At 43.5% G+C, this 18,609-nt stretch overlaps 1 protein-coding gene across 1 annotated transcript in view; it reads right to left on the bottom strand.

The window, feature by feature from the left end:
• The window catches only part of SGSH (N-sulfoglucosamine sulfohydrolase), an 80,543-nt gene that overhangs the window by 14,229 nt on the left and 47,705 nt on the right, over positions 1–18,609 (bottom strand). Inside the window, exon 6 of the mRNA XM_069752435.1 lies at positions 16,346–16,427. Coding sequence (XP_069608536.1) covers positions 16,346–16,427 — 82 coding nt within the window. The remainder of the gene's footprint in view (positions 1–16,345; positions 16,428–18,609) is intronic.

The following is an 18,609-nucleotide window of genomic DNA, read 5'->3' on the forward strand; positions in this document are numbered from 1 at the left end:
GATCTATCCACTGGGTAGCGTCCTCCGGCGTCTGGAAAAAATGAATCTTATCCAACGCAACCACTCTCAGTCGTGCCGGAAACATCATGGAGTATTGCACTCCCAGTTCCCTCAGCCGTCTCTTGATACCCGTGAACATCATCCGTTGTTTCTGTACCAGGGCGGAATAGTCAGGGTAGATAGCAATTCTTTGACCTCCAATTGTCAAATCCGTCATGTCTCTAGCCTTCCTCAGGATAATGTCTCTGTCTCTGTAATTTAGGATTTTGGCAAGCATGGTACAGGGACTTGCTCCAGGGACAGGTGGTTTCGGTGGGACCCTGTGGGCTCTCTCTACCGCAAATACTTTTGTCAGTGCTGCATCACCAAAGGTCTCAAGGAGCCAGCTTTCAATATACTCCGTGGGATTCCTCCCCTCAGTTTTTTCAGGGATACCCACTATACGGATGTTATTTCTTCTGGACCTATTCTCCAGATCCTCATTTTTTGCAGCTAGCTCCGATATTGCTTGAGCAAACTTCTTCTCCGCTTTCTGCAGCTGCACTATATGATCTTCCGCAGTGCTCACTCTTTCCTCTACAGCCCCCACACGTTTGTCAATCTTCTGCAGGGCTGCATTTATCTGGGCTGTGTCGCCCTTGACCTCCTGTAGCTGCTGGGTCAGGGATTGTTTGCACGATGACACCAGTGCAAAAACGTCTCTAAGGGTGGGCTCTGCTCCTGGCCCCTTATCTTCAGATCCCCCTACTACCACCGCCATGCTGCTATCCCTGCTCCCCTGCTGGGCTTTCCTCCTCCTCTTCTGTGTCAGCTCCGGCATCCTCCTCTACTTTCTCTGCGTTCTCTGTGGCCTCCACTCTAGCATACTGCTGGAGCTTTGCCGCCGCCGCCATTCGCTTCTGGCATGCAGCGTTCTCTTTTTCCGCCTTCTCCCTGGCGTCGGCGCCATCTTGGCCGGTCCCTGCCTCGCCGGCTCCGGCGTCTCTTTGCCTCCTCCTGGTCATATTCGCTGACCCCGGGGCCACCGCTGTACACCGCCGCACTCCCGGGACTCTCCTGCAGCCGGTAAGCACCGCAAATCGCCGCTCAGCTGCGGCTTATAAGGATAATGGCAAGATTAGCAGCGGGAGCGCTCTGCCGCGCGTCCGCTCACAAGGACATTCAGGCCACGCCCTAGGTATTACTAATATTATTTTAAACACCTACTACATATTGGGATAGGATCTTGGAGATGGGAATACCCCTTTAATCAATCAGTTTTAAGTCCTCTGATGAAACTAGAAAAGGCATATGTGGTACCGCCGTTTCCTGTTGTAAAATGTCGAATAGTGAACATGTAAAAGTAAAAAGAAATTGGCATTTTTGGTCACCTCACTTTTCCAAAAGCGTAATAAAAAGTAAAAAAAAGTCATATGTACCCCAAACAAACAAGCCTTCACAGAACAAATAATAAAAAAAGTTTTGGATCTCAGAAAATAACATGGGAAATACTTTCTTAAAGTTTTTCGTAACCTAGAGAATAAGGTTATTGGGTCTTTTTTTAACAACACAGTGAACAACAACTAAAAAAAAAACAGCGAGATAATGGTTATTTATTTCACTCTACATAGATAATATAGATTTTTTTCGCTGTTGTTTTTAACAATACATTATAAGTGCCATCCCTTGACCCAAGCGCTATGTCCAGCTATACCCCATATCTTTGCTCCCATTTGCTTCCAAACTCCTTGAGCAGCACATCCATGCTGAACTTTCCTCTCACTTTGCATCTAACTCTCTCCTCGACAACCTACAATCTGGCTTCCATCCCCAACATTCCACTGAGACTGCCCTGACCAAAGTTACTAACGACTTACAGCCAAAGCTAACAGACAATTCTCTATAGTCCTCCTTCTAGACCTGTCCTCTGCCTTCAACACAGTTGACCACTGCCTCCTACTACAGATCCTCTCTTCCTTTGGTGTCAAAGACCTTGCCCTATCTCGTATCTCCTCATACCTTACCAACCACACATTTAGCGTTTCCTACTCCCATACTACATCTTCATCTCGCTCCCTCTCTGTTGGTGTCCCTCAAGGCTCTGTCCTAGGACCCTTACTCTTCTCAATCTATACACTCGGCCTGGGACAACTCATAAGGTCCTATGGCTTCCAGTACCATCTATATGCTGATGACACTCAGATCTACCTTTCTGGCCCAGATATCACCTCTCTGCTCTCCAGAATCCCAGAGTCTCTATCAGCCATATCCCCCTTTTTCTCCTCTCGCTTCCTCAAACTCAATGTGGACATATCTGAACTAATTATCTTTCCTCCATCTCGCATATCTTCCCTACCTGATCTATCTAACAAAATAAATGAAATCACACTTTCCCCTGTCCCCAAAATCCGCTGCCTCGGAGTAACCCTCGACTCTGCCCTGTCCTTCAAACCGCACATCCAAGCTCTCGCCACCTCCTGCTCAAAAATATTTCCAGAATCAGTCCTTTCCTCAACCCTCACTCTACCAAAATACTTGTGCATGCCCTAATCATCTCCCGCCTCAACTACTGTAACATCTTCCTTTGTGGCCTACCTTCTAACACTCTCGCACCCATCTAGTCCGTCCTTAACTCTGCTGTCCGACTAATTAATCTCTTTCCTCACTACACTCCTGCTTCCCCTCTTTGCAAATCCCTTCACTGGCTCCCAATTTCCCAGCGTATCCAGTTTAAACTACTAACACTGACCTACAAAGCCATCCATAACTTTTCTCCTCCTTATATTTCCAAACTAATCTCTCAATATCTTCCCTCACATAATCTCCGGTCCTCCTAAGACCTCCTTCTCTTCTGCACGCTTATTCGCTCCTCACCCAATCGCCTCCAAGACTTCTCACGAATATTCCCCATCCTCTGGAATTCTGTGCCCCAACACGTCCGGTTATCCACCACATTTGGATCCTTCAAAAGAAACCTGAAAACCCACCTCTTCAAGAAAATTTAAAACCTGTAATGACCACTCGGCCACCTCAACACCATCGGAGCTACTGCAACACCTGACCTACTGTCTCCTTCCCCATAATCCTGTAAAATGTAAGCCCGGAAGGGGCAGGGTCCTCGCCCCTCTGTACCAGTCTGTCATTGTTAGTTTGTTTACTGTAAGTGATATTTGTATTTTGATGTAACCCCTTCTCATGTACGAGGGGTGATCCAAAAGTTATGATAATCAGTTATTTCTATTGCACACAGAAATGAAAATAAAATGTTTTCTTCTCTCTTAGGTACCCACTAGTCCAGGAAAAAAAAAAAATCACTTAACCTCTTCATGACCTTGGGATTTTCCATTTTTCCGTGTTCGTTTTTCGCTCCCCTCTTTCCCAGAGCCATAACTTTTTTATTTTTCCGCCAATTTGGCCATGTGAGGGCTTATTTTTTGCGGGACGAGTTGTACTTTTGAACGACATCATTGGTTTTACCATGTCGTGTACTAGAAAACGGGAAAGAAATTCCAAGTGCAGTGAAATTGCAAAAAAAGTGCAGTCCCACACTTGTTTTTTGTTTGGCTTTTTTGCTAAGTTCACTAAATGCTAAAACTGACCTGCCATTATGATTCTCCAGGTCACTACGAGTTCATAGACACCTAACATGTTTAGGTTATTTTTTACCTAAGTGGTGAAAAAAAATTCCAAACTTTGCTAAAAAAAAAAAAAAAATTGAGCCATTTTCTGATACTTGTAGCGTCTCCATTTTTCATGATCTGGGGTCGGTTGAGAGCTTATTTTTTGCGTGCCGAGCTGGCGTTTTTAATGATTCCAATTCGGTGCAGATACATTCATTTGATCGCCCATTATTGCATTTTAATGCAATGTCGCAGTGACCAAAAAACGTAATTCTGGCGTTTCGATTTTTTTTCTCGTTACGCCATTTAGCGATCAGGTTAATGCTTTTTTTTTATTGATAGATCGGGCGATTCTGAACGCGGCGATACAAATATGTGTAGGTTTGATTTTTTTTTATTGATTTATTTTGATTGGGGCGAAAGGGGGGTGATTTAAACTTTTATATTTTTTTTATTTTTTCACTTTTTTTCACTTTTTTTTTTTAACTTTTGCCATGCTTCAATAGCCTCCATGGGAGGCTAGAAGCAGGCACAACCCGATCGCTTCTGCTACATAGCAGCGATCTGCTGTTCGCTATGTAGTAGAAAATCAGGTGTGCTGTGAGCGCCGACCACAGGGTGGCGCTCACAGCTACCGGCGATCAGTAACCATAGCGGTCTCAAGGACCTCTATGGTTACAATGGAGAAGCATCGCCGACCTCCGATCATATGACTGGGGTCGGCGATGCGCTCATATCCGGCCGCCCGGCCAGATGCGGTAGTTAAATGCCGCTGTCTGCGTTTGACAGCGGCATTTACAGTAACTAGTTAATAGCGGCGGGTGAATCGAGATTTCACCCGCCGCTATTGCGGGCACATGTCAGCTGTTCAAAACAGCTGACATGTCCCGGCTTTGATGCGGGCTCACCGCGGAGCCCTGCATCAAAGCAGGGGAGCTGACCTCAGAAGTACTATCCCATCCAAGGTCAGTAAGGGGTTAAATAGACCACGATTCCCAGGAGCTACATTTATTTGAATATGAACTGCCGAGGAGTGAACATCAAAATGGGAAAAAACGAGCTCAGAGCTGTCATCAAATACCTCTGCTTGAAAAAAATGACTACCAAAGACATACACAGCGACTTGGTGGAAACATTGTGGGACTCTTCTCCTCCATATTCCACAGTTGCACGCTGGGCCAAGGAATTTAAGCTGGGAAGAACATCGACGGAAGATGAACATCGTGAAGGACGCCCATCCATGTCCCTCAATGAAGAAAACGTGAAAAAAGTTGAAGTTGTATTGGCAGATCAAAGAGTGACTATCAGGCATGTAGCTGAGGTCAAAGGGATCTCATATGGCAGTATTCAAAGAATGCTTGCAAAAGAATTGCATATGAGAAAGGTCTCCACGCGTTAATGTTAACCGACGAGCAAAAGAAGAAACGAGTTGACATATCAATAGCAAATCTCGAAAAGTTCCAAGCGGACAAGGAAAATTTTTTGTCACTTTTTTTGACCATGGACGAGACCTGGATCCACCACTTTGATCCCGAAAATAAACAACAATCGATGACATGGAAACGAGCCGAAGAAATTCAAAGTGTCAAGCTTAGTAGGGAAGGTTATGGCGTCCGTTTTTTGGGACACTGAAGGAATTATTATGGTGGACTATTTGGAGAAGGGAGCCACTATTACGGGCTCCTACTACGCAGAACAAATAAGAAGATTGCGGGAGGCTATCAAGGAGAAAAGGCACGGCAAACTGCGGGCTGGAGTGCTGTTTCACCAAGATAACACGCCGGCTCACAAAGCTGCAGTTGCCATGGCTACCAGTCAAGAAGCGGGCTTTGAACTGGTGGAACACCCCCCCTAGTCGCCAGATCTAGCTCCCAGTGACTTCTTTCTCTTTCCTCGGCTCAAGGAACACCTCCGGGGCAAGAAATTTGATGACAATAGCGACGTCATAACCGCTGTTGGGGATTTTTTGTGAGGGTCAAGATCAAGAATTTTTTTCGAAGGGAAATCTAAGTTTAGAAAAGAGATGGACTAAATGTATAGACTTGTTAGGAGACTATGTAGAAAAGTAAAAATTTTTTTTTGCTATATTCATTGTGTTTAGTATTGATTATCATTACTTTTGGATCGCCCCTCGTACAGCAGTATGGAATTAATGGTGCTTTATAAATAAATAATAATAATAAAGTGTGTAATATCAGTCAGAACTGCACCTTCTTCCAAAAAAAACAAGCCCTCATATGGCTATGTTCTCAGAAGTATAAAAAAAAGTTATGGCTCTTGAAAGACAGAGGAAAAATGAAAATTTAGCAGGGTGGGAAGGTCTTAAGTATTGGTTTTGGATTGAAAATTTCTATTAAAAAAATAAGCTTTGTGTGCCAATCTTGTTTTCCACCATTTCATTCATATAGATTTAGTGTTGAAAATGGCATGTTCTAAATTCAGATAAAAAAGAAACAGAAAACTCTGAAGTCTGAATTATAAATGTAATCTTTGATATTAAGAAGTCTCATGACTCATGTGAATGAAGCTAGTTCTCCTGACCCGTGGGAAAGAAATCCTAAATTGCAGAAAGAAAACTAGAGAAAAGCAGATCAAGGATTCCTAGAAATGAGAAAATCCATTTGCATGATGGGAGACATGAGAATCCCCTTATCTCACGGCATTCCTGGTTCTTCTTTCGATTAGCCAGGCTGGTATAATGTTATCATTATGGTGTGACGCACATGCGATGTCTGGCTAATAAAAGGAAAAGGCAGGAGGTAAGGAGATTTGTGGGACTCCAGTCCAGTGTTCACAGGTAACTGACCTCACTGATGGACCAATGACATGCGAATCAATTCTCCCATCTCCAGTGACTGTACTATATAATCATATAAATATATAGACACACAGTGGATATAAAATGTCTACACACCCGATAAAATGCCAATTTGTTATTTTATTATACACTGCTCAAAAAATAAAGGGAACACTAAAATCCCACATCCTAGATATCACTGAATGAAATATTCCAGTTGTAAATCTTTATTCATTACATAGTGGAATGTGTTGAGAACAATAAAACCTAAAAATGATCAATGTAAATCACAACTAATATCCTACGGAGGTTTGGAGTTGGAATGATGCTCAAAATCAAAGTGGAAAATGAAGTTACAGGCTGATCCAACTTCAGTGGAAATGCTTCAAGACAAGGAAATGATGCTCAGTAGTGTGTGGCCTCCACGTGCCTGTATGAGCTCCCTACAACGCCTGGGTATGCTCCTGGCAGATGGTCTCCTGAGAGATCTCCTCCCACACCAGGACTAAAGCACCCGCCAACTCCTGAACAGTCTGTGGTGCAACGTTACGTTGGTGGATGGTGCAAGAAAGGATGTCCCAGATGCGTTCAATCGGATGAATTTGGGTCTGGGGAACGGGCGAGCCAGTCCATAGCTTCAATGCCTTCATCTTGCAGAAACTGCTGACACACTCCAGCCACATGAGGTCTGGCATTGTCCTACATTAGGAGGAACCCAGGGCCAACCGCACCAGCATATGGTCTCACAAGGGGTCTGAGGATCTCATCTTGGTACCGAATGGCAGTCAGGCTACCTCTAGCGAGCACATGGAGGGCTGTGCGGCCCTCCAAAGAAATGCCACCCCATACCATTACCACTGCCAAACCGGTCATGCTGAAGGATGTTGCAGGCAGATCGCTCTCCATGGTGTCTCCAGACACTGTCACATGTGCTCAGTGTGAACCTGCTTTCATCTGTGAAGACCACAGGACACACCAGTGGCGAATTTGCCAATCCTGGTGTTCTGTGGCAAATGCCAAGCATCCTGCACGGTGTTGGGCTGCGAGCACAACCCCCATCTGGGGACGTCGGGCAGTCAGACCATCCTCATGGAGTCGGTTTCTAACCGTTTGTGCAGACACATACACATTTGTGGCCTGCTGGAGGTAATTTTGCAGGGCTCTGGCAGTGCTCCTCCTGTTCCTCTTTGCACAAAGGCTGAGGTAGCGGTTCTGCAACTGGGTTGTTGCCTCCCTCCACATCTCCTGGTGTACTGGCCTGTCTCCTGGTAGCGCCTTCAGCCTCTGGACACTACGCTGACAGACACAGCAAACCTTCTTGCCACAGCTTGAATTGATGTGCCACCCTGGATGAGCTCCACTATCTGAGCCACTTGTGTGGGTTGTAGAGTCCGTCTCATGCTACCACGAGTGTGAAAGCACAACCAACATTCAAAAGTGACCAAAACATCAGCCAGAAAACATTGGTACTGAGATGTGGGCTGTGGTCCCCACCTACAGAACCACTCCTTTATTGAGTGTGTCTTGATAATTGCCAATAATTTCCATCTGTTGTCTATTCCATTTGCACAACAGCATGTGAAATTGATTGTCAAACAGTGTTGCTTCCTAAGTGGACAGTTTGATTTCGCAGAAACTTGATTTACTTGGGAGTTCTATAAACAGCTCTGGCAAAAATTAAGGGACCACCACATCAAAACCTTGCCATGGGCAGCCTAATCTCCAGCCCTGAACCCCATTGAAAACCCCTGGAATGTAATCAAGAGAATCTTGATGTTGTTTGTAAATGATTATGAACTTGTTTTCTTTGCATTATTTGAGGTCTGAAAGCACTGTTTGTTGTTTTAAATTTCGACCATTTTTCCTTTTCAGAAAAAAAATACAAAATGTATTGCTTGGAAATTCGGAGACATGTTGTCAGAAGATTATAGAATAAAAGAACAATTAACATTTTTCCAGAGCTGTATATCTGTGCAAAGCAGTCATCAAAGCAAAAGGTGGCTACTTTGAAGAACCTAAATATAAGACATATTTTCAGATGTTTCACACTTTTTTGTTAAGTATCTAATTCCACATGTGTTAATTCACAGTTTTGATGCCGTCAGTGTGAATTCACAATTTTCATAGTCATATGAGAAGGTGTGTCCAAACTTTTCATCTGTACTGTGTATATATATATATATATATATATATATATATATATATATATATATATATATATATATATATATATATATAGTGTATATATATATATATATATATATATATATATATATAGTGGCCCGATTCGGGTATTCTAGAATATGTATGTATGTAAGTACGTCGCGCTGTGAATGTGGGTTAAATTCCGCGCCAATATCGCTAATTGGTCGTGCCCGGCTGGCCGATCAGCGAGGCGTGGTTCAAATCTGGTGCCAATTCGCGGCCGGACTGCGCCTGTTGCTGATTGGTCGCGGCCGGCCGGGCATGACCAATGATTGAAGCGGTGTTTAAATATGGTGCCAATATCGCTGATTGGTAGCTCACGGCCGGCTGCAACCAATCACTGAAGCGGTGTTTAAATCCCGTGCCAATATCGCTGATTGGTCGCGGCCGGCTTGGGATTTCCGTGACAGACAGACAAACAGACAGACAGGCAAACAAACGGAAGTGCCCCTTAGACAATTATAGATATATAGATATATATATCATATCAAGAAGAATCATTCCAGAGCCTTTTCTGTTGTGAGTTCTGTTTTTGGGCTCCCTCTGGTGGTTACTGATGGTACTGGGTGACTTGTGTTCTCTGCGGTCTCTGGTGTCCACCTGTTCCATCAGGTTATGGGAGTTTCCTATTTAACCTGGCTTTTTTGTCATTTCCTCGCCGGCTATCAATGTAATCAGCGTGTCTTTTTTCCTCTGCTCCCTGCGTCTGTTATCTTCAGGACAAGCTAAGTTTTGATTTTCCTGTTCCACGTTTTGCTTTATTTTTGTCTTAGTCCAGCTTGCAGATATGTGATTCCTTGCTGCTGGTTGCTCTAGTGGGCTGAAATTACTCCTCATGTTCCATGAGTTGGCACATGAGTTCAAGTAATTTCAGGATGGTTTTTTGAAGGGTTTTTCGCTGACCGCGCAGTTCACTTTTGTATCCTCTGCTATCTAGCTTTAGCGGGCCTCATTTTTGCTGATTCTATTTTCATAACTACGTATGTGCTTTCTTCTCATTTCACCGTTATTACATGTGGGGGGCTGCTATTTCTGTGGGGTGTTTCTCTGGAGGCAAGTGAGGTCTGTGTTTCTTCTAATAGGGGAAGTTAATCCTTCGGCTGGCGCGAGACGTCTAGGAATCATCGTAGGCACGTTCCCCGGCTACTGCTAGTTGTGTGTTTAGGTTCAGGATCGCGGTCAGCTCAGGTTCCATCACCCTAGAGCTTGCTTTGTTTTTGTGCTTGTCCTTTTGTGATCCCCTGCCATTGGGATCATGACAGTATAGCCGGCCCGAATAAATTGGTCATCGTTTTGGCTGAAGTAGGAGGAAAAGTAGTCTGAGGAAGTTTTTTTTTTTTTTTTTTTTTTTCCCCTCCTCAGTGTTTGCTGCCTAGCCTTAATTGCAGCTTGGCTGCTTCTTTCCTCCTCTTAATCCTTGAATGGCTCTGACCTCAGCTGTTTATCATGGACGTCCAGAGTTTGGCTTCCAGCCTGAATAATCTTGCTGCTAAGGTTCAAAATATACAAGATTTTGTTGTACATACGCCTATGTCTGAACCTAGAATTCCTATCCCAGAGTTTTTTTCTGGAGATAGATCTAGTTTTCTGAATTTTAGGAACAATTGCAAGTTGTTTCTTTCCTTGAAATCTCACTCCTCTGGAGACCCTGCTCAGCAGGTCAAGATTGTTATATCTTTCCTGCGGGGTGACCCTCAGAATTGGGCATTTGCATTGGCACCAGGGGATCCTGCGTTGCTCAATGTGGATGCGTTTTTTCTGGCATTGGGTTTGCTCTATGAGGAACCTAACCTAGAGATTCAGGCTGAAAAAGCTTTATTGGCTCTCTCTCAGGGGCAAGATGAAGCAGAAATATATTGTCAGAAATTTCGGAAATGGTCGGTGCTTACCCAGTGGAATGAGTGCGCTCTGGCTGCAAAATTCAGAGATGGCCTTTCTGAGGCCATTAAAGATGTTATGGTGGGGTTCCCGGCGCCTACAGGTCTGAATGAGTCCATGACTATGGCTATTCAGATTGATCGGCGTTTACGGGAGCGCAAACCTGTGCACCATTTGGCGGTGTCACCTGAGATAATGCAATGTGATAGAATTCAGTCCAGAAGTGAACGGCAAAATTATAGGCGGAAAAATGGATTGTGTTTTTATTGTGGTGATTCAGCTCATGTTATATCAGCATGCTCTAAACGCACAAAAAAGGTTGATAAGTCTGTTGCCATTGGTACTTTACAGTCTAAGTTCATTCTGTCTGTGACTCTGATTTGTTCATTATCATCCATTTCCGTCGATGCCTATGTGGATTCAGGCGCTGCCCTGAGTCTTATGGATTGGTCATTTGCCAATCGCTGTGGGTTTAGTCTGGAACCTCTGGAAGTTCCTATTCCTTTGAAAGGAATTGACTCTACACCTTTGGCTATGAATAAACCTCAGTACTGGACACAAGTGACCATACGTATGACTCCCGTTCATCAGGAGGTGATTCGCTTCCTGGTACTGTATAATTTACATGATGTCTTAGTGCTTGGTCTGCCATGGTTACAAACTAATAACCCAGTCCTGGACTGGAAAACAATGTCTGTGTTAAGCTGGGGATGTCAGGGGGTTCATGATGATGCATCTCCGATTTCTATCGCTTCATCTACTCCTTCTGAGGTTCCGGTATTTTTGTCTGATTATCGGGAGGTTTTTGAGGAGCCTAAGCTCAGTTCGCTTCCTCCTCACAGGGATTGCGATTGTGCTATAGATTTGATTCCTGGCAGTAAATTCCCTAAAGGTCGTTTGTTCAATCTGTCAGTGCCAGAGCATGCTGCTATGCGGAATTATGTTAAGGAGTCTTTGGAAAAGGGACATATCCGTCCATCTTCGTCCCCTTTGGGAGCAGGTTTTTTTTTCGTGGCCAAAAAAGATGGTTCCTTGAGGCCTTGCATAGATTATCGTCTTTTGAATAAGATTACAGTCAAATATCAGTATCCTTTGCCATTGTTGACTGATTTGTTCGCTCGCATTAAGGGGGCTAAATGGTTCACTAAGATTGATCTTCGGGGTGCGTATAATCTTGTGCGGATAAGGCAGGGTGATGAGTGGAAAACCGCATTTAATACGCCTGAGGGCCATTTCGAGTATTTGGTGATGCCTTTTGGACTTTCTAATGCTCCTTCTGTCTTCCAGTCTTTTATGCACGATATTTTCTGTGAATATCTGGATAAATTTATTATCGTGTATTTGGATGATGTTTTGGTTTTTTCTGATGACTGGGAGTCTCATGTTCAGCAGGTCAGGAAGGTGTTTCAGGTCCTGCGGGCCAATTCTTTGTTTGTAAAGGGTTCTAAATGTCTCTTTGGAGTCCAGAAGATTTCTTTTTTGGGGTATATTTTTTCCCCTTCTACTATTGAGATGGATCCCGTCAAGGTTCAGGCTATTTGTGACTGGACACAGCCTACATCTCTTAAGAGTCTACAGAAGTTCTTGGGCTTTGCTAATTTTTATCGTCGCTTCATAACTAATTTTTCTAGTATTGTTAAGCCTTTGACGGATTTGACTAAGAAGGGTGCTGATGTTACTGATTGGTCTCCTGCGGCTGTGGAGGCCTTTCAGGAACTTAAGCGCCGGTTTTCTTCTGCTCCTGTGTTGCGTCAGCCAGATACGTCGCTTCCTTTTCAGGTTGAGGTTGATGCTTCCGAGATCGGAGCGGGGGCGGTTTTGTCACAGAGAAGCTCCGATGGCTCAGTGATGAAGCCATGTGCGTTCTTTTCTAGAAAATTTTCGCCCGCTGAACGGAATTATGATGTTGGTAATCGGGAGCTTTTGGCCATGAAGTGGGCATTTGAGGAGTGGCGTCATTGGCTTGAGGGTGCTAGACATCGTGTGGTGGTCTTGACTGATCACAAAAATCTGATGTACCTTGAGTCTGCCAAGCATCTGAATCCTAGACAGGCTCGTTGGTCACTGTTTTTCTCCCGTTTGTGGTTTCATACCTGCCAGGTTCAAAGAATGTGAAGGCGGATGCTCTTTCTAGGAGTTTTGTGCCTGACTCCCCTGGAAATTCTGAGCCCACTGGTATCCTTAGGGATGGGGTGATTTTGTCGGCTGTCTCCCCAGACTTGCGACGTGCTTTGCAGGAGTTTCAGGCGGATAAACCTGATCGTTGTCCGCCGGAAAGACTGTTTGTTCCGGATAATTGGACCAGTAGAGTCATCTCCGAGGTCCATTCTTCTGTGTTGGCAGGTCATCCTGGAATATTTGGTACTAGAGACTTGGTGGCCAGGTCTTTTTGGTGGCCTTCCTTGTCGAGGGATGTGCGTTCTTTCGTGCAGTCTTGTGGAGTTTGCGCTCGGGCTAAGCCTTGCTGTTCTCGGGCCAGTGGATTGTTGTCACCTTTGCCTATCCCGAAGAGGCCTTGGACGCACATTTCCATGGACTTTATTTCGGATCTCCCTGTCTCTCAAAAAATGTCCGTCATATGGGTTGTGTGTGACCGCTTTTCTAAGATGGTTCATCTGGTACCCTTGCCTAAGTTACCTTCCTCCTCTGAGTTGGTCCCTCTATTTTTTCAAAACGTGGTCCGTTTGCATGGCATTCCGGAGAACATCGTTTCTGACAGGGGATCCCAGTTTGTGTCTAGATTTTGGCGGACGTTCTGTGCTAAGATGGGCATTGATTTGTCCTTTTCGTCTGCATTCCATCCTCAGACGAATGGCCAGACGGAACGAACTAATCAGACTTTAGAAACTTATGTAAGGTGTTTTGTTTCTGCTGATCAAGATGACTGGGTTTCCTTTTTGCCGCTTGCCGAGTTTGCCCTTAATAATCGGGCTAGTTCTGCTACCTTGGTTTCTCCTTTCTTTTGTAATTCGGGGTTTCATCCTCGTTTTTCCTCTGGTCAGGTGGAGCCTTCTGATTGTCCTGGAGTGGACATGGTGGTGGATAGGTTGCATCAGATTTGGAGTCATGTGGTGGACAATTTGAAGTTGTCCCAGGAGAGGGCTCAGCAGTTTGCTAATCGCCGTCGCCGCGTGGGTCCTCGACTTCTTGTTGGGGACTTGGTGTGGTTGTCTTCTCGTTTTGTTCCTATGAAGGTCTCTTCTCCTAAGTTCAAGCCTCGGTTCATCGGTCCCTATAGGATCTTGGAAATTCTTAACCCTGTGTCGTTTCGTTTGGATCTCCCGACATCGTTTGCTATTCATAATGTGTTCCATCGGTCGTTGTTGCGGAAGTATGAGGTACCTGTTGTTCCTTCGCTTGAGCCTCCTGCTCCGGTGCTGGTGGAGGGTGAATTGGAGTATGTTGTGGAGAAGATCTTGGATTCTCATGTTTCCAGACGGAAACTCCAGTATTTGGTCAAGTGGAAGGGTTATGGTCAGGAGGATAATTCTTGGGTGATTGCCTCTGATGTTCATGCTGCCGATTTGGTCCGTGCTTTTCATAGGGCTCATCCTGGTCGCCCTGGTGGTTCTCGTGAGGGTTCGGTGACCCCTCCTCAAGGGGGGGGTACTGTTGTGAGTTCTGTTTTTGGGCTCCCTCTGGTGGTTACTGATGGTACTGGGTGACTTGTGTTCTCTGCGGTCTCTGGTGTCCACCTGTTCCATCAGGTTATGGGAGTTTCCTATTTAACCTGGCTTTTTTGTCATTTCCTCGCCGGCTATCAATGTAATCAGCGTGTCTTTTTTCCTCTGCTCCCTGCGTCTGTTATCTTCAGGACAAGCTAAGTTTTGATTTTCCTGTTCCACGTTTTGCTTTATTTTTGTCTTAGTCCAGCTTGCAGATATGTGATTCCTTGCTGCTGGTTGCTCTAGTGGGCTGAAATTACTCCTCATGTTCCATGAGTTGGCACATGAGTTCAAGTAATTTCAGGATGGTTTTTTGAAGGGTTTTTCGCTGACCGCGCAGTTCACTTTTGTATCCTCTGCTATCTAGCTTTAGCGGGCCTCATTTTTGCTGATTCTATTTTCATAACTACGTATGTGCTTTCTTCTCATTTCACCCTTATTACATGTGGGGGGCTGCTATTTCTGTGGGGTGTTTCTCTGGAGGCAAGTGAGGTCTGTGTTTCTTCTAATAGGGGAAGTTAATCCTTCGGCTGGCGCGAGACGTCTAGGAATCATCATAGGCACGTTCCCCGGCTACTGCTAGTTGTGTGTTTAGGTTCAGGATCGCGGTCAGCTCAGGTTCCATCACCCTAGAGCTTGTTTTGTTTTTGTGCTTGTCCTTTTGTGATCCCCTGCCATTGGGATCATGACACTTTTCCAACCTTTAATGTCACCTATAATGTGCCCAATTCAATTGAAAAACTGAAATTTGTTTGGGTGGAAAAATAAAAATAAAGAACTAAAACAATGTGGTTGTATAAATATGTACAGTACATCCTTAACCCCTTCACTACGTGGCAAATTTCTGTCTTTGGTTTTTCCTCCCCTTCTTCCCGGAGCCATAACTCTTATTTTTCTGTCCATGTGGGGCGAGTTGTACTTTTGAATGACACCATTCATTTTTCCATATTGTGTACTGGAAAATGGGAAAAAATTCCAAGTGCGGTGACATTGTGAAAAAAACAAAGAATTCTGGCTTTGTTTTTTTTAGAATTGTTTTTACAGTGTACATTTTGTGGTAAAAATGACCTTGCAGTATGCATCTCATTAATACGATAATGGCGATACCCAACATGTCCAGTTTGTTTTATTATCTTAGTGGTGAAAAAAAAGCACTTCTTCATCCGCGATTGCTAGCAGAAGGTCTTGGCTGTAATACACAGCTATCACCTGCCGGGTATGGGGCGGGCTCAACGATTCAACCCACTCCATACACCTGCTTCCTACTTGCGTCGTACATGTACGTGCAGATGTCACAAAGAGGTTAAATACTTTGTTGAAGTAAACTATGAATTTATGACAGAATTCAGTGTTTTTTGGGGTAGGAGTCTATTAGCATGGCCAATCTAGAATGGTCAATCTTTGCCTACTCTTCCTTGTAGTAGCTCTAAATCTGTCAGATTGCTAAGGCATCTGCTATGTACAAAGCCCTCTTCAGGTAAACCCACAAACATTCAAGTGGATTCAGAGATGGGCTCTGGGTGGGCAATTCCAAAACTTTGATCTTTTTTTTTTTTAACTTTGTTTATTGAAAATATACATAAGAACAAACACATTTCCCATTTCCATAAACAGGAGTATGCAAATTGCCTCTTCAGAGGGGAAGATGACCTGAACTCTTGAACTTTATAGCGCCACCTTGTTCATCGATCATTCTTTTGCAGATTTGGAGATTTGCTTAGAGTCGGCGTTGTGCTGAAAATTTATCATGTTGAGCATTTTAGCAGAGGCCTGAAGGTTTTGATGCAAAATTGTCTGATATTTAGAACTGTTCAGAATTCCCTCCACCTTGACTAAAGCCTCAGTTCCACCTTCTAAAAAACAGCGCAAAAGAATAACGTTGCCCCCACCATGCTTCATTGTAGGTATGGTATGCATTTGGTGGTGCACAGTTTTGGCTTTGTGCGAAACATACCTTTTGGAATTATGGGCAAAAACTTTTTATGAGACCATAATATTTTCCTACATGCTTTTGGCATACTTGATGTAGGTAGCTGGGCTTGGATTAGATTATTGTCATATGCAGTACACAACCAGCACTGAGGGTAAAATGTCTAACCTTTACTTTCTGATCTGTGTGCTATGTTCTATTGAGAACACATATGGCTATAGGAAATTTCCAAATCATTGAATTCTTGTAGAAAATATGGCACATAACTAACCTTGGTCCATCCGGCCAATTGTTGTATACTGTGCAGCCAGATCAGCCCTGGCACTCGGAGTGTCCGGAATAAAATAGGGAACCTAGAATAAAGTTATATGAGTTATTAGTTATATATTTCTTTATATTATCCTTCTAGAGCACACATGTCAAATGATGGCCCGCGGACAAATCTGGCCCCCAGGTTGATTATATTTGGCTCATGACGGTGGGGACTATGTGGGGCCATTATACTGTATAGAGGACTATGAGGGGCCCATTATAGTGCATGGAGGACTATGTGGGAACCACTATACTGTATGGAGGGCTGTGTAGGGATCACTGTTGCGTCATCATACTGTGTGGGGTCACAATACTTTGCTGGGGGTACAGTAGGGTCATCATACTGTGTGTGGAGGGTACTGTGAAAGAACTCTCTGTGGGGGTATCATACTGTGTTTGGGGGTGGCACTTTTGTTGGCATCTCACTTTATTATGTGTATTATTTATGAATTCAATTTTTTTTATCTTTTGTATCCTTTGTTGTTACATATTTAAAATAGGCAATTGGGCCATATGTTTTTTACTGCTCTTACATAAAATTATATCATTCCAGTATGCCCCATTTAAGATTATGGGTTTTATTTTATTTTAAGATCTATTAATTAAAGTGTACTTTGTTCATGGCACAACCCCTTTAAGTTTGTTTCCATATGAAAAGTTTATTTGATAATAAGGAAAAACTTTTTCAATTGAACACTTCTTTTAATAAATGTCAAAATTGGCCCGCAACTTTGTCCAAATTTTTAATATTCTCACTCTGTATTTGAGTTTGACATCCCTGCTCTAGAGCTTTTATGTAAAAGGAAAGAAAGGTCTAATTTCTAGATGAGTATAATGCCTTCTTCCTTGTCTGCCTTTCATGGAAGTGACTAGTGCACACGTTCAGGTAAGTTTGCAGAATTTTCCTGAGCAAATCCGGACTACTTTCGCAGGAAATCCGCTTGCGTTTTTTGCAGATTTTTCCAGAGGTTCCCAATGCAATAATATAGCGGCAAATCCGCAACAAAATCTGCAAAATTAATGAACATGCTGCGTTTTTTTTCTGCTATGCATTTTTTTCGCGGAAAAAAAACGCAGCAAGGGCAGAAAAAATTGCAGAATGCATTAAATTGATGGGATGCTTAATGTAAGTGTTATTTAACCGGAAAACCGATGGAAAAAAACACGAAATATCCGGAACGTGTGCACTTAGTGTTTTATTTAACTTGACACTTCATTTCTATAGAACTTTTTCAGCATTGGGTTTAGGCCTTTTACTAGTTTAGCTCCTGTGTGTATAGAACAGTACTTCTAATCCGAATGTTTCCCTTATGATGCATTTAGTGTGATCTGATGTTGCTCTTCCACGTTTTTTTTTTAAGGAACTAGCTATTGCTGTTTCTGTGGACGTTTCAGACTATGTATTAGGCCTTGGTGGCATAACTTACACAAGTAGTTAGTGACATATGCTACACCAGTACAGGATTTTTCCCACTTTAAAAAATAATTGTTTCTCAGATGATAGACATGTAAAATAACGAAATCAAGTACTCGCCCTCTCTGGGTCCAGCGCACTTTCCACCGCTGCTCCAATCTCAGTGTCAAGTCAAAAGCGCTCATCACCACTGCAGCCATTCACTGAGCTACGAGGCTCATGCCGTCTACATCGGCAATGATTGGCTGCAGCAGTGATGTGAGCTGCAGTCAAGATGTCACCGCTGATGCCAATACTCATACACACAAGCAGAGGCAAACAGCCGGTGTTGAAAACGGAGAGGGCGACTACCATCTGATTATGTTATTTTACGCAAGTTCTATCATTTGGGGACCGTTTTTTTATAAGCAGAAAACCTCTTTGACAAATATTTTCATTCTACTTTATCTGTATTTGGGTTCCACCACAGGTCATGAAATATCAAAACAGATGCAAAATAATGCAGAAAATATACAAATGCCCCGGTGGTCTCAGGTCTATGACTACATTTTTTAAATTTTACTGCACCAACTAAACTGCACCTTAAACATCTGTTGTAGGTACTATTTTTAGGAAATCTGACTGCAAGATTTATTTACTACTCTTATCTAATAGCAGCATTGCTTTTGTGTCATTTAACACAGATTTCTAGCATCCCCAACATAAAGTAAAAAGACCCCGATTAAGTAAGACTGGTGTTTTGTATGTCAGTACTAATGAGGGCCGTGTAGTAATAAGATGCTCCAAATTCATTAAGAGGTGCACGCCAG

Source organism: Ranitomeya imitator, chromosome 2 (assembly GCF_032444005.1).
Source record: "Ranitomeya imitator isolate aRanImi1 chromosome 2, aRanImi1.pri, whole genome shotgun sequence".
Classification (NCBI taxonomy): Eukaryota; Metazoa; Chordata; class Amphibia; order Anura; family Dendrobatidae; genus Ranitomeya; species Ranitomeya imitator.